The sequence below is a fragment of the Muscardinus avellanarius genome, assembly GCF_963383645.1.
Source record: "Muscardinus avellanarius genome assembly, chromosome: 12".
NCBI lineage: Eukaryota > Metazoa > Chordata > Mammalia > Rodentia > Gliridae > Muscardinus > Muscardinus avellanarius.
The window spans coordinates 68,955,128-68,979,077 of NC_137798.1; the positions used below are offsets into that span (position 1 = coordinate 68,955,128).

Genomic DNA, 23,950 nt, shown 5'->3' on the forward strand with positions numbered 1-23,950 from the left:
TGTATATTGAAATACGTATTTTTGAGTTCCGTATATACCAGTGGTTGATAAATATGTGGTTAGTTGAATAGTTTAGGATGCTTTCCTTTTTCTTGGTGTCAGGGTGATGAGGGTCTTCTGGACTCACTTTGGATCATGCAAGGATTAGAAATGAAAGAAAAGAGACGTATAGAACATTTTCCACATCCAGAAGTTGTCCAGTCTCTTATACTGGAAGTGGTTTGGCAGGGCTCATTCTAACTACCTCATGTGTATCTTAGGAGAAATAGAGCTTTATCAAGCAGAAATCTGAAAGGAAAATAAGTTATTTTAAATACCCAACAGCACTTTCTTTACTATACAAGAACCACAATTCATTTTAATTACACGTCTATAGGGGCAGTAGCTGGGAGATAGGAGTTTCCAGTGATAAAGGACTAATGCTTCCAGTAATAAAGGAACAAGAATTACTTTTAAACTAGAATTTGACATTAGGAATCCTTTGGGGGGGGGGAGAGGACTAAAGAGTTACGGCTGCAAGCCAGACGTGTTGGCCCACTCTTGTAATCCCAGTCCTTAGGAGGCTGAGACAAGAGGATCACAGGTTTGCATCCAGCCTCAGCAAGTTGGTGAGGCCCTCTGCAACTTGGTAAGATCCTGTTTCAAAAGAAAAAATAAAATCAGGCTGACAGGGGTGGTGGCCAGAAGTAGAATGTCCCTAGGTTCAAACCCCAGTATAAAAGAAAAAAAAATTACGGCTGTAAAGGAATACTTCAAGTCCTTATACAGTAAAAATACCTTTTACTTATTTATCTTTTTTTTTTCAAATTAGATTGAACGAGAAGCAATTATTTTAGATAATCTTCAAGAGGAACTCCCAGAAATTTCCAAAACAAAAGAGGCTGCTACCACGGAGGAACTCTCCGAGTTGCTAGACTCTTTATGCCAGTATGAAGACAGCATGGAGAAGCAGCAGCTGTTACTAAACCTCCTCCTTCAACGGATAAAGAGTATCCAGAATATTCCTGAAGGCTCAGCGGCTGTGGAAACAGTCCCGGCACTTCAAGAAATCACGTCTATGCAAGAACGATGCCACAAGTAAGATTTATGGTGAACTATTTAGGAAATGTGCTTGACATTTCTGGCTCTAAATTTAGAAAATATAAAAATATAGAATGAAAACAAATGGTACCACAGAATTGACTTGTGTCAACACTGATAGGTACAAGGAGGGATAGAAAAGAGAAATATAATTAAAACAGGCAATTATTTTCTGTTCTGGTATTGACTGGGGATATCCTTCAGTTTTCTTTTTTTAATATTTTTTCTTCTATAGGAAATTTGTAAAAACATGGAAAATTACAAGGTTTAATATAAAGGCCCACCTAAATCTCACATTCAGTAATAGTGGTTGTCATCACTATTTTTTTTTTTTTTTTTTTTTTTTTTTTGGTGGTACTGGAGTTCCTGAAAACCCTTCTACCTCTGGGCTGCACTCCCAGACCTATTTTTTTATACTTTTTTATTTGGAAACAGGGTCTCTTAAGCCAGCATGGCTGGCTTCGAACCTGAGCGATCCTCCTGTCTCCGCCTCCCAAGTGCAGGGATTACAAGCGTGCGCCACCACGCCCGGCTGGTTATCATCACTTTTATTCTCATCTTTTTTTTTTTTTACTTCTAATTTTATATTTCAATAAATTGAGACTGTAGTACTTAATATCCTTTTGTTTTCTGCTCAATAATTTATCAGAAGATCATGTTTACTTTCCTATGCCAGTCAGTGCTATTTTAAAACATATCTTTATAATACTGAACCATATGGATATGCCATAATTACTTAACTAAGCACCTAGTAAAGAACATTTAAGTTCTACATAAATGTATTACTTTTATGCCAGGCGTGGTGGCGCACGCTTGTAATCCCCGCGCTTGGGAGGAGGAGACAGGAGGATCGCTCAGGTTCGAAGCCAGCTGCGCTGGCTTTAGAGACCCTGTTTCCAAATTAAAATATAAAAATAGGTTTGGGAGTATAGCTCGGAGATAGAAGGGCTTCTAGGAAGCCCAGTACCACCAAAAAAAAAAAAAAAAAGTATTACTTTTATGAATTTTATGAATATTTAGTATACTATACTAAATATTCATAGGCCAGGATTTCTGTCTATATCTGTGATTAGTTCATTCAGAAAAATACCAAGGAGAAGAAACAATGGATATTATCATTTTATGCCTAAAAATGATCTGAGGGAAATATTTTTTTTTTCTTTCTACTCTCACACAATTTTTACGGTTTTTCCCCCCCACACCAGACAGTTCTTTAGCTGACATCAGTTTGGTTCCCCACAATGTAATTCTGTCTTATCCATCTCGAGGTAGCACATTTTGAGGTTTCGAGTCCACAAAGCTGCCCCGACTTCAGACACCAATCACAAGTAGCTTGTGACCAACTGGCCATTGAGGGTTCCTCTTACCCCTTCCTGATCTTCCACTGATTCGCAGAAGCTGCTCATCGAACTCAGGCAAACTCTTAGGTTTACTGGATTTGACTTGGTTTTGCCACACTGGGAATTAACGCAGTCCTTAAGTATGCTAGGCAGGCAGCGTACCACTGAGGTTTCACTTGTATTTTAAGACAGGATCTCTCTGTATTACCCAAGCCACCCTTGAACTTGTGATCCTCCTACCTCAGCTTCCCAGTTAGCTAGAATTATGGGTATGGACCGCCACATCCTGCATTACTAGTTTATTAATAAAAGGTGTAATAAAGGATAGAAATGAGCACCAGATGGAGGAGATGTATAAGCCAAGGTTTTAAGAATGGGTGTGAAGTTTCCCTGGCCTTCTTGTTCACGTTACCCTCCAGATACCCCTCATCCTCAACAGTCCAGGCACTCCCCACACCCTGTCATTTGGGGCTTGTATGGAGGCTTCATTATGTAATCAATCATGGTTCCATCAATGGCCACTAGGGATCAACTCACTCTTTCATCCCTATCACCTTCTCATCTTGAGGATGTGTGGGGGGAAGGGTGGTACTGAATGTTCCAATCCTCTAATCACACAATTGTTTCCCTGGCAACCAGTTCCTATTCTTAGGCTATATAAGAGCCCACCAAAAGTTGACTCAGCACAAAAGATGAATCTATTACTCGAGAAATCACAAAGATCTCAAGAGCTCTGTGGCAGGCACTAGGGTCAGTGTCATATATTGGAATAGTAGGTTCTCCTTGTAGCTCTAAGAGTATTTGCAACTCTGTCCCAGGAACCAGGGCAGAGGCCAAATATATATTTATTATACACAGTATCCAAGATACTTACCAAATAACTCTCAGGAAAGGCTTCCTCCACTCAGTTACCTCTTATATTTGTAACATCCACACAAATGGGGCAGCCTGAGCGTAAAAGGCTAGTGAAATTGTCGGTCCTCAGGAGCCCACTGTGGCCCCATGACATCTCAAAGTGTCATTTTTATTTGAGATCAGGGACTATATGGAGAAAATAGAGGACAGAGATGACAACTGGGATGCAAACGTGAGAAGGGGATATTTTGGGATGAAATTTTTAGAGAGGTTTTTGATTGATAGAATTTGGTATATGTTTGTAGTGATATATAAACTATTGAACTGATACAGTTAGAAAAATCATCTTTCGTGAGCTACTCAGATATTCTGTTAAATGTTGAAATAATTTTTTTTTTTTTTTTTTGGTGGTACTGGGGGTGGAACCCAGAGGCTTTATACCTCCGGGCTATACTCCCAGACCTTTTTTCTATTTTATTTGGAAACAGGGTCTCACTAAGTTGCTGAGAGCCTCACTAAGTAGCTGAGGCTGGCTTTGAACCTGTGCAATCCTCCTGTCTCAGCCTCCCAAGCACGGGGATTACAAGGGTGCGCCACCACCCCCCGGTGAAATAAAATTTTAACAGAAGAGCAGGACAAAAAAAAAATCAAGTATGTTTTGATGATTTCAGGCTTTTCCAGAAAGCTCAAAAAAATAAAGAATTGTTGCAGACTGAAATGGAAGAACGACATGCCTTCACAAAGGAAATAATTGCTTTGAAGAATTTACTTCAACAGTCTGCAACTTCTTTCCAAAATATGGCATCGGAGGGCCACCCAGACAGGGCAAAACAGTTTGAGGTAAGCGAGGGCTACATTAGTGGACGTGGCTAACTTGTCCACCATCTTGTCTTACAAGTCTTGGGGCAGGATTGGGGGAGAGGTCTGGTGAATGATGCAGAGAGAGAAGAAAGCACATGCAAAAGGCCTGTGGCATCATGTTGGCAGGGTTAGGCCAGATAGCAAGTGTTGATGGAGAGTTGACCAGAGGTGAGACCAGGCTGAGAGGGGGGCCATCTGACTAAGCAGCCCCTTTTGAAACACATTTCAAGTGTGTTTCGTGAACAGGGGTTTCAGGACACTCTTAGGTAGCATGTTAGACTGGTCCTTGAGTAGGACATGATGTCTTACCTCTGGGCAGGGCTGTGTAGACACTGAGGGTCACTTGGGAACCTGTTTCTTCAGACTTTCCTTTTCTGTCTCTTGGTTTCACTGCTAACAACAAGAAACAACACTTGGAAATTTATCCAAAAGCCTCACGCTGTTATGAGCCGGAGCTTTGGTTATTAATGTTGAAAAAGGAACTTAATCTCACTCCCGGAGTGCTTTTCATGGGGATACCTCCTCTGGTCGGAGACCTGTGCTGCCCTGGGTCTAGATGAGGCAGGACAACACCCCTCCAGCCCCGCCTGTGCCTGGTGGCCCCACTCTCTTAACTTTCCCCCTCTAGACTTGTTCTCTGCTGAGGATTAAGAAAAGCACAACAGCAGACGCTCGCCTCACAGAGTCATTTAAAATTATAGTCATTCTTCAGTGCAGTGACTCTGTCCATTAGCACAAGTAACGCTGCAGGGCGATGGCTATAAAAACAAACAACAAAAAAGCCACAGTCAGTCAAGAAGTATTTTTCCACTTGCTCTTTGGGAAACTTTCCCAAACAAATGAGTTTCTCCTTTATAATTACTGCAGGAGAACGCAGATCAGATTTTATTTCTAGGCCACAGCCAATGGACTGTTTGTTCAGGGTTCTTTTTATCTCCTAAAACCTACATTCTTTGAATGGAACTGGAACCCTCCCTTTTGAAAGACACTGAGCTCTGCTGGGCCCTCTAATTACATGAAACAGACACTTTTGCTTCAAGTGCGGGGCTTTTAGTGGCCTTGAGTCATTGTGATGATAATGTAGGAAGGAGTAGAAATGGCAACAAGTTAATAAAAACACCAGAAAAACTCCTTTGAAACTTTTCTCTGCCTGCAAAGATCAGGACGGTGTCTGAGATCCAGTTAAATCCTAGAGGTGTTTTAAAAGCAGGGGACGTTGTAATTAATGTCTTTTGGGGACAATGGTGTGACACTATGAAGTATCGAGTTTAATTCTTATGAATTGGAGAGCACCGTCGGGCCACACCGAGTATCTCTCAGACTTAATCAGCTTGTCTCAGTGGTGGGGTTTTGTCATACAGACCTTGCTTTTGCTCTTTTAGAGCTAAGCTTTTCCCCCAGTTCTGAGTGTGGAAAATCTCTTGATGTTTTTAGGAGCTCCAGAGCATTCTTAAGGAAGGGAAGCTAACTTTTGAGAATATCATGGAACAGCTGCGAATCAAGTATTGCGAGATGTACACCATAGTCCCTGCAGAGATCGGCTCCCAGGTGGAGGAGTGCAGGAAGGCTCTAGAAGACGTAGATGAGAAGGTAACTCTAGGGTTTGTAATTGTGTTGTTATTGGTGGGCGTGGATGACTGTAAAGTAGAAAATCTCCTTTAACATTTTCATGCGCCCTGGTTTCATTTTGACTGGTTTTATAGAGTTAAATGCTGATTCTTTACATTGAATACGAAGATAAGATGCTCAAAGGAAGTGGTGTAGATAACAGAATCGTAGGTAATCTGTGTTTTTAGCTGTCCAGAGACTTTCTTGTTCCCTTCTTTCATTTTAAAATAGTCAGATATATCTTTTACCTGGTTTACCATTATTATCATTATTATACAAAGTTAAAACATTCTTACATGAATAATACTTGGCTTTAAAACATATTCCCTGAAACATTTTAAAATTACAACTCAGGGCAATAACCATATAATGTTTACAGCTAACTAGGAACAGGAATTAGACACTATCTAATGATTTATTTTTATTTTTATTTTTTTGGTGGTACTAGGGGTGGAACCCAGATCTATTTTACATTTTATTTGGAAACAGGGTCTCACTAAGTAGCTGAGAGCCTCACTAATAGCTGAGGCTGGCTTCGAACTTGTGCAGTCCTCCTGTGTCAGCCTCCCAAGCGCGGGGATTACAAGCGTGCGCCACCAAGACTGGCTCTCTAATGATTATTTTAACAGAATTCTCAAAAAACATTCTTGGGCAAATCTTTGTGTGTAAGAGTTTAGATCTGAAGAAAGCATGGAAATATTTATAGTACCAGAGACACAGGAGCTTAGCAAGACAATTTTATTGGATTGTAAAAAGGCAACCCAAAACCAACAGAACAAAATTTTGTTTGTTCCAGCATCCACAGAATGATTTTTATATTTTTTTGAAGCTTAGAATACCTATATCTTGATGGCTAAAATAGATGTTCAGAGCACACCAAAGAAGATCAGACTTAAAACTTAGTTGTTACAATCTGTCATTAACCAATATGACAGGTTTCTTAGGAAAACTATAGCCTTTACTAAAAATGTGATGATTATATATTTAAGACAAATATTTTTTATTTGACACATAAAGAAGCCTATCAGATATTTTCTGAAGGATTGTGCATAGTTGGTTCTAGAACTACTAAATGTTTTAAAAGAAACTTATTCCCATGAGTACTTTATGTGAAATCCCATACATTATTAGTACATCAGTAGTACATTAATAGTAAAAGCCAGCCTTTCACATTGGAGGCTGAAAATTTCCACCGTGAATTTATATGCTTGTAACACACAGCAACTGATTCGTGTGTGACCAGGCAAAAGGAAGTTAAAGGATAAGAGGCAACAGATACAGTGTCACTGTGTGTAATTCCGACGGCTGCTTACTTCCGTAACTCATAATCTCTCCTAATGTTAAAGGGATGTGAGTAACTGCCCAAAATATCAGAAAATCTTGTTTTGTGCTCATTTGTCTTACTGCTGGCAAGAAACCAAAAAAAAAAAAAAAAAAATAGAAGTTCAAAATGATTTTTTTTTTTTTTTTTTTTTTTTTTTTTGGTGGTACTGGGGGTGGAACCCAGAGGCTTTCTACCTCCAGGATATACTCCCAGACCTTTTTTATATTTTATTTGGAAACAGGGTCTCACTAGGTTGCTGAGAACCTCACTAAGTAGCTGAGGCTGGCTTCAAACCTGTGCGATCCTCCTGTCTCAGCCTCCCAAGCGCAGGGATTACAAGCGTGCACCACCACGCCCAGCTCAAAATGAAAATTTTAAAATAAGTATTTTGACTGTGGTGTGGTTTATGGAATTAAGACATGATATAAAAGCATCAACCGCCTAATCAGAAGGAGCCTGGAGTGGGGCCTGGGGACCTGAGGACTTCTCAGGACAAGTCCACCCGCTGCCCTGGGGCCACACCACGCCGCTCAGCTCAGCCTGTTTCAGTTTCTGCATCTGTGAACTTGATCTCCAGGGGATGGTTTTACTCTGAGTGACTATACAGAAACCGTGAGGAGTCAGAGGACTTAAACTGAGGCACACAGTGTTATATGGTCATTTTGGAGCTTCCTGGAGAAAGCCTTAGCTACAGAGCTTAAAAAAAAACAAGAGCACAAACTAATCAGGCAGTTTGCGGAAGAAAGTGATACATTCAACATTCGTTTATCTTTCTGAGCATAGTTGTTTTCTTAAGGAAATCATTTAGATTTTTCAAACATTGCACTGCTCAGTACCTAGATTTCTGATTGCTGACAAAAATATATGCTATTGAAATAGCATATATGAAATAGTCACGCAGAGAAAAACTAAATTCTATATCCCCAAGAAATAGCTGCTTTTAGAAGGCTGTTTCACCCAAAAATTACATGTGTATGTGTGTGTGTTACTAGGGGTTCAACACAAGGACATTCTACCTCCAAGCTACAATCATATCCCTTTTTTACTTTTTGTTTTGAAACAGGGTCTCCCTTGGTTTCTGAGAGTCTTACTATGTTACAGAGATTGTCCCTGAACATGCAATCCTCCTGTCTTAGCCTCACGCACACTGAGATTAGAAATGTACACCACCATGCTTGGCTTACATTTTGTTTTTAAGTGGCTTGAGAATACGTTTGATTTGATTTTATTGAAAATGGATCTGAGCAGATGATTTCTTTTTTTTTTTTTTTTTCCCCAGTACTGGGAATAGAACCCAGAGGTATTCTATACCTTCAGCCCTATTTTTTATTCTTTATTTTTGAAACAGTGTCTCACTGAGGCTGTCTGCAAACCGTGCTCCTCCTGTCTCAGCCTCCCAAATGCTGAGATTACAAGTGTCTTCCCGGCTTAGATGATTTTCTAATTAAATGGAGAGGTCATCCTCCAGGAATTATTTCATCACATTTGATCCCCAGGGTTATGTTTCAAAGAGTTCACTCATTAGTGTTGCTCAACACAACACACATTTTTCTTTTATTTAAATTCATTTGCGCTGGGTGTGGTGGCGCATGCTTATAATCCCCCGTACTTGGGAGGCTGAGATAGGATTGAAGGTTTGTGGTTGGCCTCAACTGCTTAGTGAGACCCTCCCTAAATGAGTGAGATCCTTTTTCAAAATAAGGAATAAAAACAAAAATAGGGCTGAGGATGTAGTTTGGAGGCAGAATGTACCTGGGTTCATTCCCCAGTACCACACACACAAAAAAAATTGAATGAATGAATCATTTATTTCTTATAGGTTATATTTAAAAGGTTAAGTAAACACTGCTGCCATTAACAGTCTGCTAATCTACTTTTTCCTTAAAAAGGGGGCTTAGATGTTTTCCCCCCAGACCGTAAAATGCTTTAAAGTAAAAAGAGTGAGTACTGCTTTTGTCATCTGAAGCTGGGAACAGAGAGCAGAGACCGGCTCTCACCCAAACACGACTTTCTCCCCGGGAGCAGGTGAGCAGCGAGGTCGCGCGGAGCTCACCATCAGGTGCCATGCGCAGGAAGGTGGAGGAGATTAAGGCCGGGCTGCGGTGCGTGGAGAGCATGCTGCAGCAGAAGAGCAAAAACATTGAGCGAGCTCAGGAACTCCAGAAGGTAACGCCCGCCTCCGCTCAGCCCAGCTCCTTCTGACACCTTCGCCCCACTGATGCTTTGGCTTCATCTGAGGCCGAGGCCCTAAGTCAGGTGCACAGGGCGAGGGCCCACCTCGGGAGCTCGCTAGCCGAGGGCGCACTGAAGCCTGTTCTCAGGTTTCCCAAGGTGGGCTGATGCCCCGGCTCCTGAGGGCATCTTATTGTACACTAGCGTTTTCATGAGTGAAGAGCACTGAGGATCTGTATAAAAAACAAGTCAAGCCAGGTGTGGTGGTGCACACCTGTAATCCCGTTCTTAGGAGGTGGAGACAGGAGGATTGTAGGTTCGAGGTAAACTTCTCTTGCAATTTAGTGAGACTCTCAGTCACCTAGGGAAACCCTATTTCAAAGCAAAATAAAAAGGCTGGGGGTGTGGTTCAGAGGTAAAATACTCCTGGTTTTAAGCAATCGTCTTCATTTTCCCAAAGTGCTGGTTCTATAATATATGCTATCACACCCACCCAGATTGAATAGCATTGTTTATTTATTTACTTACTTATTTTAGGTACCTGGGATTGAACCCAGGGGCCTTCTACCTCTGAGCTACACTCCTAGCCCTATTTTACTATTTTACGTGTGTGTGTGTGTGTGTGTGTGTGTGTGTGTAGTACTGAGGTTCCTGAAAACACTTCTACCTCTGGACTGCACTCCCAGACCTATTTTATACTTTTTAAAATTTTATTTGGAAACAGAGTCAGGGTCTCCCTAAGTTGCTGAGGCTAGACTCAAATCTGTGATCCTCCTGTATCAGCCTCCCAAGTACTAGGATTACAGGTATGTACCAGGTGTGCCCAGGTTGAATAGCCCTTTTGTGTGTGTGTGTGTGTGGTACTGGGGATGGAACCCAGGGGCCTTCTACCTCCGGGCTACACTCCCAGACCTATTTTATATTTTATTTGGAAACAGGGTCTCTTAAGCCAGCTGAGACTGGCTTCGAACCTGTGCAATCTTCCTGTCTCAGCCTCCCAAACGCAGGGATTACAAGCGTGAGCCACCATGCCTGGCTTGAATAGCCCTTTTTAAACATAATGTTTATCTTATCACTCTTCTAAGGTTAGGGCTATCCTGACCTTGTTTGTTGTTATTGTCCTTGGAAAGTATCAAGGTCTTTCCGGCCCGTACAGCAAATTGATACTGAAATGAACACAGTTACAGGTTGGAGAACTGAAAAAAAGTACTTCTCAGTTTAGATCAGAAATTCTTGCCAAGTACAAAAAAGTGGGCCTGAAGTGTTTTTGTAGCATTTCCAAATGCAAATACCATGTGAAAACTAGAGCCAGGCGTGGTGGAGCACACCTGTAACCCCAGTATTTGGGAGGTTGAGGCAGGAGGATCACAAGTTTGAGATGAACCTCCGATTCTCAGCATCCCGGTGAGACCATTTCAAAACAAAAACTAAAAAGGGCTGGGGGTGTAGCTTGGGGGTAAAATGGACCTGGATTTAATCCATAGTACTAAAAAACAACCATGTGTACACGCGCACACACACAGGATATTGCCACCATCTACTATGACCGTCATGCAGATTGACACCATTTCCTTTTCCAGCAAATGTGGGATGAGCTGGATCTCTGGCATTCCAAGCTCAATGAGCTGGATTCTGAAGTTCAGGACATCATTGAACAGGACCCAGGACAGGCTCAAGAATGGATGGATAACCTGATGACTCCTTTTCAACAGTATCAGCAAGTATCCCAGAGAGCAGAATCCAGAACATCACAGTTAAATAAGGTGGGGCTGTACCACTTGGTAGCTACAGAACATGTAGTAGTGATGATACAGCTTAAAATAAAAGCAAAACATAGATTCAGAGGCAGCTAGCTTCCCTCAGCTTGCCAGTATAGGAACCGAAGCGAGAGAGCCACATTGTAAACTGACGTAGACCCAGAGGGGTGAGAAGGGCGGGTACAACCGAGAATCTGAAAGACGGTTGCAGGAGAGTCCAGGCAAGCACTGGGATTCCCGCAGGTAGATGAAGACCAATCACAGGAATGGAGGTGGGTGTCTCGGGTCCAGGGAGGGGCCTAGCCATGAAGAGACTACTAATGATCTCTCTCTGCCCCTACTGGGAACAGGGATTGTGCTTCGGTGAGTTGTGAGTATAATTCAGCAAGGACAGGATCCTAGTCTTACCATCAGCTGGACGTAATAGAAAGGTCCTGAGTGGAGGAAGAAGCACAAGTCTAATTTTTAGAATGGGGCATCAGTGGGAACCAGAGCTCTTGCAAGGTTAGCTTGGAACTCTTGCTCTGAGGCACGCAGTGCCAGGGCAGATCTACCAATGGTCAGGATCAGTCTTAAGAGTGTGGAGGATCAACTGGGCATGGGGGCACACACCTGTAATTTAGTACTTGGAAGGCCGAGACAGGAAGATCGCAAGTTCAAGGCTAGCTTCAGCAGTATAGCAAGGCTCTGAGCAACTCACCAAGACCCTATTTCAAAACCAAAAATAAAATGGGCTAGGGTGTAGCATGGAGGTAGAATGCCCCTGGGTTCAATCCTCAGTACCACAAAAGGGAAAAAATATTAGTTGGGAGTATCTTAACCTGGAGCAAATGGCCAGGCGTCCTCTACCTTGGAGAAAGGAGTCGTGCCAGGCCCAACACGCCACTGACTTAACTGCATCCAACACTTCGTTCAGAAGTCATTCAACTCCGATCACTAGCATCGCACTGAGTTTGGTACCACCTCTCTTTCACAGGCCACAGCGAAGATGGAGGAATATGGTGATGTTCTGAAGAGCACCAAGGCGTGGATAGAAAACACCAGTCGCTTGCTGGCCGATCCGGCGCCCTGCGACTCCTCTAGGACGCTCAGTCACCACGCCAGCACCCTCCGGGTAAGGGCTTGGCGCAGGGCTTCTGCGAGTGCGAGAATCCACGTAAAGATTCGTGGCTCAGTCAATCTGCGTTTTCTTTTTCTTCTTCTCACCTGAAAAACAACTTTCCCTGTAATCACGCCAATAGGCAAAAGGAAACTTGGATTAATGGCGGGCACTCGAAAGGGATTTGGGGGACCAGGATCTGGCTCTTTTTGTTCTTTATATGACTTTTGGGATAACTTAGCATTTTATCTTCTTCCATGGGCCTCAGTTTACCCATCGGCGAAGTAAGAAGGTTGTTCTAGACGGTGTGGATGGTTTGGGTCCACAAAATTCTCATTCCTTAGCGTACCTGGGCTGTCTAGCCCCTGCCTTTGAGTGCAGTCGGTGTACGGACGTGAGGGGCGGTCAGGTCACTGACCAGGGCGCATTGCGACTAAGGTAATGGGTTAGTCACACTTGTGAGTACAGGCTCAGTCCTGATCACTTGATTATAAGATTCCTTAGTAGCACAACCTAAATGATCTCAGAGGAGAATCCAGAGCTCAGTGGCCTCGTGACTGTAGCCTGGTGGCACCCTGTGAAGAGGACCATCCTACATGCCCCACCTGCGGGGTACACCACATCATAAATTTTTGTCTTACGGAACTACATGTGCAGTCACGAGTTGCACAGCAGTAGAAACCTAATCTGCGGCTCCTCCCAGTTCTAACATGCCCTGGTTCTGAACGTCCTGGCCTTCCTGGGGCTTGACAGGTGCCTGCATCTCCACTCTAGCTTACAAAGACAGGCAGGTAGAAGAGGGAGTGTTTTTCACTCGGGCCGTGACTGCAAGGGATTGTCCCGGTGCTGAGCACCTTCTGAAGGAGTACTTTGCTTCTCTCCTGTTATTCAGCCTTGAGAAAGAAGCCCTTAGGAAACATTTTGTAACCATTTTTACAGTACTTAGACCTCAAAGATGATCCATGTCCCTTGTTAATCTTAAGAATAGCACAGTGTGTTCCCAAGTGAGTGGTGACTTCATGCCTCCCTGATGGCTCAGATTTGGTGGCACATTTTTGTCCTACGGTAATAGTTGTCAAGATACTGCCTTTTTACCCATTTGTTTCCTTTCTTATGACTTCTCCCCTTCTCCCTCAAATACACCTCTGTTGACTTTTTCTTTTTACATCTCCAGAGCATGGCATCTTTTTATTGTTAATCACTTTTATGATTCACCATTTTGAGAATTTTGCCAAGACCAAAAAGAAAAAGAAATTATCCTTCTTTTTCCTCAAATGTCTTTGATGAATTAAAAGTTAAAAGACTACTGTGGTGAGCTTAGGCAAGAGAAGCTGGGCCTTTGCTGCCTTCTGCTAATAAAACTATATTGTGAGGCGGGCGTGGTGGCGCACGCTTGTAATCCCAGCATTCGGGAGGCTGAGACCGGAGGATCGCAGTTCGCGGACAACCTCGGCTACTTAATGAGGCCCTCTGCAACTCAGTGAGACCCTGTTTCAAAATACAGAATAAAAAATTGGGCAGGGGGTATAGCTCGGAGGTAGAATGCCTCTGGGTTCCATCCCCAGACCCGCAAAAAACAAACAAATAAACAAAAACTGTATTGTGCAAATGTGGGGGTGTCTCACTGCTCACTCACTTTTTGTGTGTGTGTGTGTGTGTGTGTGTGTGTGTGTGTGTGATAATGGGGATTGAACCCAGGACATTCTACCTCTGAACTACACCCCCTGCCCTATTTTAGTCTTTATTTTGAAGCAGGGTCTAAGTTGTGAAGGGCCGCCCAAGTGCCTGAGGCTGGCCATGAACCTGCGATCTCCCTGTCTCAGCCTCCCAAGTACCAGGATTACAAGCGCGCGCCATCACGCCCGGCTTTCTCAGGATGTTTAAATCGCTGGGCTTTGTTTATGAACTAGAACTGAGTGAGAAAGCAGGGGCAAGGGAAGACATTAGTTTATTTCCTCTAGAATGGATCCTAAAAAGAACCCCCCTCCCCAGAAGTAAGTCGCAGAGAGCCAGTCCTGTGTGGAAACCACTTCATCCTGCTTTAGTTGTCTTCGCTTCCTGGCATGTCCAGGTCTTGCTCTTCTTTTGTTTTTCGGGACTGAGGATCAAACCCAGGGATGCTCGTCCGCGGAGCTGCATCCCTAGCCCCTTTTATTTCTCATTCGAGCCAGCATCTTGCTAAATTGACCAGGCGGGCTTTGAACTCGCGATCCACCTACCTCAGTCTCCTGAGTAGCCAGAATTACAGGTGTGCGTCACTGCACCCGGTGCTGGGATCTTACTTTGTTTGTTTATGCATTCATTTATTTATTTAGGTGGTACTGAGGATTTAACCCAGGGGTATTCTACCGCCAAGTTACACCTCCCAGTCCTATTTTATTTTTTGTTTTGTAACAGGGTCTCATTAAGTTGCCGAGAGCCTCCTTAAATTGCCGAGGCTGGCCTTTAACCTGCAGTCTCCTCTCTAAGCCTCCCAAGTACTGGGATAAGAGGCCTACACCACCACACCCAGCTTAGGTCTTACTTTTAAAAATGACTCTTTAGGCAGGGGAGGTGGCACCCCCGCTGCTCTCTCTTGCTCTAGTTCATCCCAAGGCCACCTCAGGCGTGGCAGCTGGCTTGCCTGGGTGTAACAGCCCGATGGAGAGTGCCTGAGACAGAAGCCAGGTCTTCTTGTAGGCTGATCTCGGGAGGTGACATCTCATCTCTTCAGCTGTATTTTACCAGCAGTCTATCAGTAAATCCAGTCTGCAGTGGAGGGAACGGGTGGCTAGGGCAGGGAAGCCAGGATGTGGGGATCTGGGGCTGCTGGGAGCAAAGCTGGTGTGAGTATGTGGGTAGGAGTCTTTGTGTGGACATAGATTTGTGTTTCATTTCAGTGGATAAATACCAAAGAGTGAGATCGCTGGCTTTATGTAAGTATTTTAATTAAATAAAAGCTGCCAGCTGAGCGTAGTGGCACACGCTTGTAATCCCAGTACTTGGAAAGGCTGAGACCAGAGGATCCCAGGTTTGAGGCCAGCCTCAGCTACTTAGTGAGTTTCATCGCAATTTAGTGAGACCCTGTTTCAAACCAAAGAATAAAAAATAGGGCTGGAAATGTAGTTTGGAGGTAGAATGCCCCTGGGTCCCATCTCCAGTAACACACACACACACACACACACACACACACACACACACACACACACACAGCCACCAAATTGTTTTCTGAGATGGTTGCAGTTTTCTCTCCCCCAGCCATGTAAGTTCTCATTGCTCCGTATTTTTATCAGCATTCAAGATTGTCTTTTATATTTTAGCCATTCTAGCAGTGTATAGTAGTATTTTATTGTGGTTTAAATAGCATCTCTCTAATGACTAATGATTTTGAGCATTTATTCATGTCTTGGTCATTTATACACTCCCTTGGTGAAGTGTCTGTTCAGAACTTCCCCTGGTTGTATAACTGGGTAGTGTGTTGTCTCACAACTTACTGAGGTGTCAGAGTTATTTGTAACCATACTTAAAACTTCCTGGCGCTGTGGATGTAGCTTAACGGTAGCGTGCTTGCCACGAATTAATGAGGCCCTAGTGTTAATCCCTAGTACCTCAAAAAAAAAAATATTTCTGTACCACATATGTGATTTGCAAATAAGTTTTCCAGTCTGTGGCTTATCTTTTGATTCTCTTACCACAGTCTATAGTCTCCCCCGCTCCCCATGGTACTAGGGATGGAACCCAGGGGCATTCCACCACCACAATTACACCCCGAGTCCTGTTTTATTTTTTTGTTTTGGAACAGGATCTCACCAAGCTGCTGAGGTTGTCCTATTTCAGCCTCCCAAATACTAGGATTACAGATGTGCTCCGCCATGCCTGGTACCACAGTCTTTGAGGGGATAAAACTTGCTGGTTTGAAAACGTCTAATCTGTCAAGATTTTCTTTTATGTATTATTTTTTGTGCCTTATCTAGGAAATCTTTACCTCTAACCCATGGTCATGAAGATACCTTCTTATGCTACTTTCCAGAAATTTGATAGTATTAGCTCATACTTTTAGGTCTATGATTCATTTAATACTAATTGTAAATTATGTGAAGCAAGGACCCAGCATGTTTTTTTTTTTCTATAGGGATATCTGATGATTCCAGCCACATTTCTTGAAAAGACTTTAACGTTGAATGACCTTGGCACCGTGTTGAAAACCAAATAGCCTCATATGTGTGGGTTCATTTCTGGGTCCTCTGTTCTGTTGACCTGTGTGTCTATCCTTTCTTTCACCACTGTGACAGTCTTGATTACTAGAATTTCATAGTATACCTGGGAATCGAGTATCCTAAGTTCTATAACTGTTCTTTTTCAAATTTGTTTTGTCTAATCTTATTCTTTTACATTTGCTTATAGATCTTAGAATTCAGCTTGTCAGTTTCTATTAAATGGTTTGTTGGAATTTTGAGTGAGATTGCATTACATTTATAATACAATTTGGAGGGAAAGTGTCTGTTCAATCCAAGAACATGCTCGATCTCTGTTTATTTTGGCCTTATTTAATTTTTCTCTGCAGTGTTTTATAGTTTTTAGTGTGTGGGGCATGCGTGTGTATTGTTAGATTTATCTCTGAAGCTCTCATGGGTTTTGATGCTGTTATAAATACTGTTGTTGCTGGGCGTGGTGGCGCACGCTTGTAATCCCTGCGCTTGGGAGGCAGAGACAGGAGGATCGCACCGGTTCGAAGCCAGCTGAGTGTCCTGGCTTAGGAGACCCTGTTTCCAAAATAAAATTTAAAAAAATGTAAAAATAGGTCTGGGAGTGTAGCCCGAAGGTAGAAGGGCTTCCAGGAACCCCAGTACCACCAAAAAAAAAAAAAAAAAAAAAAAAATACTGTTGTTAAAAAAGCATTGGAGCCGGGCGTGGTGGCGCACGCTTGTAATCCCCGCGCTTGGGAGGCAGAGACAGGAGGATCACGCAGGTTCGAAGCCAGCCGCGCGCGCTGGCTTAGGAGACCCTGTTTCCAAATAAAAATGTAAAAATAGGTCTGGGAGTGTAGCCCGGAGGTAGAAGGGCTTCCAGAAACCCCAGTACCACCAAAAAAAAAAAAAAAAAAAAGCATTGGGTTTTTGGTTTTTCTTAGAGCTTCCTTCTGCTAGGATTTTGAATAACATCCATATAAAATTTCAAATAACTTAATTGATTTTAGAGACTTACAATTAGAATTCTATTTGCATGAGTAAATGATTTTTTAAATGGAATTACCTGAAGTCTACATTAGCTAGGTGGATATTTCCAAGAGGTGGCTGAGATGGTCTGAAAATTTTTTTTTTGTATTTGTTTTTATTTTATTTTATTTATTTATTTTATTTTTTTTTTTTTGCGGGTCTGAGGATAGAACCCAGGGGCATTTGACCTCCGAGCTACACCCCCTGCCCTATTTTTATTCTTTATTTTGAAACCGGGTCTCACTGAGTTGTAGAGGGCCTCACTAAGTAGCTGAGGTTGTCCACGAACCGCGATCCTCCAGGTCTCAGCCTCCCGAATGCTGGGATTACAAGCATGTGCCACCACACCCGGCTCTTTTTTTTTTTATTGAACATAAATGGTATACATTTAAACTATACTTGGTGCCCTCTCCCCCTACCCCTGTTTTCCCTTCCCCCCTCCCACCAATGATTGTCCAGGTAACCATGCCATATTCATAATTTTACACATATTCGGATGTAGACCCTCATTAATCAAGTTCAGTCTTCCTCCTCCCCTATCTTTCCATTCAAGCTTTGCTGGTATTTCCCCTCCATTACCTGGAGTCCCACTGGTATCCTCTACGTTCCCTAGTTTGGGCATATTAGAGGGAATATATGTACCTTCTCCTTCTGTGCTTGGCTGATCTCACTTAACATAATGTTCTCCAGGACTTTCCATCTTCTTGCAAGTGGTATTATTTTGTTCTTCTTTATGGCTGAGTAGAATTCCATTGTGTGTATTTCCCAGAGTTTTGCAATCCATTAATCTGTTGATGGAGACCTGGGTTGGTTCCATATTTTGGCTATTACGAATTGTGCTGCTATGAAATCTTAAGTTTGCAGTGTTAGTGTACTTCCTTAGTGTGCATGAGGCCCTAGATTTGATTGCCAGCACTGCAGAAACAAAACAAAAAAAGGAAACCTTTTTCTTTTTTTAAAATTTGCATTGGGAATGGAACTCAGTGGCATTCTACCTATAAACTATACCCCTAGCCCCATTTATTTATTTATTTATTTATTTATTTACTTACTTATTTGTTTACTTATTTATTTATTTGGTAGTACTGGGGTTGGAACCCAGGGGCATTTTACCTCTGAGCTGCCCCAATCCTATTTTTTATTCTTTATTCTGAAACAGGGTCTCACTGAGTTGCAAAGGGCCTCACTAAGTAGCTGAGGCTGGCCACGCACCCGGATCCTCCTGTCTCAGACTCCCAAGTACGGGGATTACAAGCATGCGCCACCATGCCCGGCTCTATTTTATTTATTTTAAAACAGGATCTCACTAAGTTGTTGAAGGCTTTTTTAAATTTCTGAGACTGGCCTGAATCCTGTGATCCTCCTGTCTCAGACTCCCAAGTACTGGGATTATAGATAGAGTGTACCCCCACGCCTGGGTGAAAGAAAATTACCTCTATCACTCAGGAAATTGCACAGGTTTTAGAAGCTCTCTGCTAGAAACTTGGGATGGAAACACATTTATTTCTTGCTACAGGTTGAGCATTCCTAACCGAAAAACCCAGAATGCTAGAAAATCGGAAATTTTTTTGAGCACCAAGATGATTCCACAAGTTGAAAATTCTTCACTTGACCTCATGTAATGGGTCACAGTCAAAATGTAGGCACATGAAAAATACTGTGTGAAATCACCTTCAGGCAGTGTGCATAGACATAGATATTCCATAAATAGAACGAGTCTAGACTTGGCTTCCATCCCCAATATATTTTGTCCCATATATTTGGAAAAAAAAAAAAAAACTGAAATCCCAAACACTTTAGGTCCCAAGCCTTTCAGGTAAGGAATATGGAACCTGGATATATAGCATCAGCAGATGCTCTAAAGTGAGCCACCACCATTAGCAACAAAGCAGGCTCGGTGCATTCATTGTGAAAATGGAAACGACCAGGACTCTGAGATGTTGGCAGATTTTTATCTGGTTTAAATTTTAACCGACTTTCTCCAGTATCTCGATGTTTCTCTTTGTTTCTCCGTCTAGATGGCTTTGGAAGATTCTGAACAGAAGCACAACCTTTTACATTCAGTTTTCACGGATCTGGAAGATTTATCCATCATTTTTGAAACAGATGACTTAATACAGTCCATACAAGACTTAAGTAGTCAAGTAGCGGCGTTACAACAACAAATAATGGAAAGCCTTCCCCACATTCAGCGAATGGCAGATGTAAGTTTGCACCATAAAGATGTGATTTCCTGTTTTTAATTCGTATTTCAGCTGGCAGATTAGTTATGCTACAAATCATGTTTTAAGTTACATGACTACGCAGTGAGTTGGTAAATTTTTACTTTATGCTCTTTTCGCTTTACTTTGTAATCTGTTGCGCAACTGCAGCAGAAAAGCACATCCCCATTCTTAATCAGGAAGCAGCGGTCTGTCTAAGGAGTAAGGAGTCCTAATCACAGAAGCTCATTGTTTTCTTTGTCCATGGGGAAGGATCGTTGATTTAAAAACAGATTAATCCTGGTACTTGGGAGGCTGAGACAGGAGAATTGCAGGTCCAAATCCAGCCTCAGCAACTTAGTGAAACCCTGTTTCTGAATAAAAAAGAATATAGGGATGTCATTTAAAAAAGAATATAGGATGTAGGTTGGCGGTAGAAGACCCCTGGGTTCCATCTCCAGTTCCACAAAAAGAAAGAGAGGAAGAAAAGGAGGGAGGGAAGAAAGGAGGAAGAAGGAAGGGAAGAAAGAAGGCAGGCAGGTAGACAGGCAGTCCAAAAAACACTGATTAATCTAGGCATAGTGATGCACATCTATAATTCCAGTACTTAGGGGACAGAAACAGGAGGATTGCAGGTTTGAGAACATCCTTAGCAACGTAGTGAGATTCTCAGCAACCTAGTGAGATCCTGTTTCAAAATAAAAAATAAAAAGAGCTGGAGTGTAACTCAGAGATAGAATGCCCCTGGATTCAATCTCCAATAACATACACTAAGTAAATAAGTAAGCCAGGTGCGGTAGCGCATGTTTGTAATCCCACATGGGAGGTTGGGACAGAAGGATCGCACAGGTTCAAAGCCAGCCTCAACTACTTAGGCTCTCAGAAACCTAGTGAGACCCTGTTTCCAAATAAAATATAAAATAGGTCTGGGAATATAGCCCAGAGGTAGAAGGCGCTAGGTTCCATCCCCAGCACCACAATAAATAAATAAGTAAATAAATAAATAAATAAATAAAGCCAGGCGTGGTGGCGCACGCTTATAATCCCCGTGCTTGGAAGGTGGAGACAGGAGGATCGCGCAGGTTCGAAGCCAGCTGCACTGGCTTAAGAGACCCTGTTTCCAAATTAAAAAGTACAAAAATAGGTCTGGGAGTGTAGCCCGGAGGTAGAAGGGCTTCCAGGAACCCCAGTACCACCAAAAAAAAAAAAAAAGACTTTTAAAATTGGAAACAGTGAAAATTATCCACTTATATAGCACTTGCGCATATATATATATATATATATATATATATATATATATATATATATATTTTTTTTTTTTTTTTTTTTTTTTTTTTTTGGTGGTGGTACTGGGGTTCCTGGAAACCCTTCTACCTCCGGGTTATACTCCCAGACCTATTTTTATATTTTTTAAATTTGGAAACAGGGTCTCTTAAGCCAGCATGGCTGGCTTCAAACCTGCGCGATCCTCCTTGTCTCCGACTCCCAAGCACGGGGATTACAAGCGTGCGCCACCACACCCGGCCTAGCCCTTGATAATTTTAAGAGCTATAAGTAGTGAACATTCTTTGGTTAAATATGAGACTAGAACGGAAGGCAATAAATTATCTCAAAGATGATGAGTTTGCACTGCATATCTCATGAGTCTGGTCTTGTTTCTGAAATTCCAGGATGTGGTTGCTATTGAATCTGAAGTAAAATCAATGGAGAAAAAAGTTTCAAAAATCAAAACTATCTTGTTATCAAAAGAAATATTTGAATTTTCACCCGAAGAACATCTTAAGCACGGGGAGGTAAGCATGGATCGTTTTTAGAGTATTTTCTCTTAATACTTACTATGTCTATTTAGTATATTATAGTCTGATGTGACACAAAGTGTTAGTCTTGTTTGATATTTGTTTTGTTTGATGCTGCTGGGGTTTGAACTTGGGGCCTCTTGCATCATACGCAAGTACTCTGCCTCTGGGCTATACCCCAGCCCCCAAAGTATCATCCTTGCTAAAATAATAGCAAAATAAAGTTGGGCAGTAGATGTAAACTAATAGAATATATTTTAAATGACATTTATAGTACCAAGCTAATTTTCCTATAGGTAAGTTTTGCCTTCAAGTCAACTTCAAGAGCTGGAGCTCCTGAGTCAGGCTGGGACTGGTTTCTAGCCTCAGTAGCACTGCTTCTGCTGGTGCGAGCTTGAGTACACGTGTCTTGGACGCTCTTTCATGTCTGGGTGTCAGTATCGAGATCATGACTTGGCTAGCTAAAATGCATATAGAGCCCCTAGCATAGGAGCAGAGACACACTAAACGACAGCCAGTTCTGATTCCCTCTTAAGCTCTGGGAACAGGCAAGTCTGGGTTGGAATCCCCTTGTAGCCTAACCTTACCTGGGTCTTCCAACTGCCAGGTGCCCGGTTTCCTTATGTGTGAAATGAAGGTTAGGATACTTCCCTCTTGAGACGTTTGGGATTAATGAAACTATATGTCTGAAGTATTTAGTAGAGTGACTAATCTTTTCCAATTTATTAGTTATTAGTTGGGTGTGATGGGGCATGCCTCTGTAGTCCCAGCTACTCAGGAGGCTGAGGCAGCCTCAGCAACTTAGTGAGACTTTCAGCAACTTAGTCAAACCCCTTTCCAAATGAAAAAAAGAAATAGATCTGGAGGTATAGCCCAGAGGTAGAAGGCTTCTAGGTTAAATTGTGCCCCTGGGACTCATAAAAGTTTGACCAGACAATTAATTCAATAAGCATTTTTTGAGGGCTTAGTATGTAAGAAGCACTGTAACCTTGTGACCATGTGCAAAGCCAAAGGACAGTTGTACACAGAATGAGGAGGGAGAGAGGGAAGAAAAGTATTGTCCAGATGCATAAATGAATGCTAGTAAGTGACGTGTGCTCCAGACATTCTTTCCTGAGACCCTTAATTACCGCATCCCACATTCCGAGTGATAGAGAGTTGGACCTGTAAGCCGGGCATGGTGGTGCAGGTCTATAATCCCAATCCTTAGGAGGCTGAGAGAAGAGGATTGCAGGTTGAAGGCCAGCCTCAGCAATATAGCAAGGTTCTCTGCAAGTTAGTGAGACCCTGTTTCAAAATAAAATTAGGGCTGGAGGTATAGCCCGGAGATAGAATGCCCATGGGTTCAATCCTTAGAACCACAAAAAAAAAAAAGAAAGAAAATTAGAATTATAAAGGCCAAATTATACACTACTCTAAGTTTGAGTAATTAAACTTAGTAATGGCTTTTTTCATTTAAGTACCATGCTTCTCTTTTGTCATGAAGGTCATACTTGAAAACATTCGTCCCATGAAGAAGACCATTGCGGAGATAATGTCTTACCAAATGGCACTGAGGTTACCCCAGGCAGGAGCAAAGCCTCTGCCTGTGTTTCAGCGGACAAATCGGCTTTTACAAGATGTCAAACTGTTGGAGAACGTGACCCAGGAGCAAAACGAGCTGATAAAGGTTAGCAGCGCGTGATGGCGGCCACGTTAGTGGATGAAAATGTTCAGTAAAAGCGGGCTTCCTTCTCAGTTTTCATCGAAAATAATTATCAATTAGAAGGTGGTATTCGATACATAAATGTGATATTCTTTTGTCCCCGTGGGTTAAAGTTATTTCTCTCAACGCCTGCCCTTGCTTTGGTGGAAGACGTTACAACATTGCTCCTGTCTAATTCCATCCTACGGCTTTTAAAGAGCTATATGGGTTAACACTGGGGGAAGAGGTTTGAACCTGATCGAGGCATTTGCCAGCTCTGGAGGCCAGCGGATCCATAAAGTGATCGCACAGCAATCTCCGATGTCTTGGTCATGTCTATTGATTGGCATATTTGATTTTCCAGTGTGTGGCCTAGATAGAGTAGGCGCTTTTTACCATCTTCCTAGAGACCAGTGTCAGGGGGTTAAATTATTTGCCCAACAACTACAGAGTTAATTTGAGCCGAAGTTAGTTTGTATAGAAATAGGATAAGAATTTGAGTTTCTGAACCCTTGGTATCACTGCTTACTACTGGAGTTCTCTTCCTTCTCACTGATGGAAACGTTTGTCCCATGAAGAAGAGAATTGTGGATCTTCAGCCTCTCCCCAGAGAGGCTTCTCTCCCATTAAGTTTTGCTAGATCAGTGGTCTTTAGGCAGGAACCATCATTACTGAGAAATGACCATTTTCTTTGTGTTCCTGCATTACCAATCACTCTCACAAGAACAGAAAATTGCTGAAAGAACCTTGCATTCTGCAGAAGTTTCACCCTCTTGGGTTGCATTTTGCCTTTGAAAACTGCTGTAACTATTTCCTTCTTAAAAATCATTCCCATGAGATGGCCGGTTTATGGCTTTATCCTCCCTGGTTTGTTTAGCTCACACAGTCCCTCTGGCCATGCCCTTGATCAGCTGATATCATTTACTAGCACCTGTAGAGAGAAAAAAGACCTAGCACTTAATGTACTGTTTTTTTTCT

General features: G+C 42.4%; 1 protein-coding gene across 1 annotated transcript in view; it reads left to right on the forward strand.

The window, feature by feature from the left end:
- The window catches only part of LOC308271520 (nesprin-2-like), a gene marked incomplete at its 3' end in the record, with an annotated part of 253,796 nt that overhangs the window by 72,465 nt on the left and 157,381 nt on the right, over nt 1–23,950 (forward strand). Inside the window, exons 33-41 of the mRNA XM_080707904.1 lie at nt 812–1,077; nt 3,947–4,115; nt 5,571–5,726; nt 9,094–9,234; nt 10,821–11,003; nt 11,974–12,111; nt 19,310–19,495; nt 21,163–21,285; nt 22,775–22,957. Of these exons, the coding sequence (XP_080564030.1) occupies nt 812–1,077; nt 3,947–4,115; nt 5,571–5,726; nt 9,094–9,234; nt 10,821–11,003; nt 11,974–12,111; nt 19,310–19,495; nt 21,163–21,285; nt 22,775–22,957 (1,545 nt within the window). The remainder of the gene's footprint in view (nt 1–811; nt 1,078–3,946; nt 4,116–5,570; nt 5,727–9,093; nt 9,235–10,820; nt 11,004–11,973; nt 12,112–19,309; nt 19,496–21,162; nt 21,286–22,774; nt 22,958–23,950) is intronic.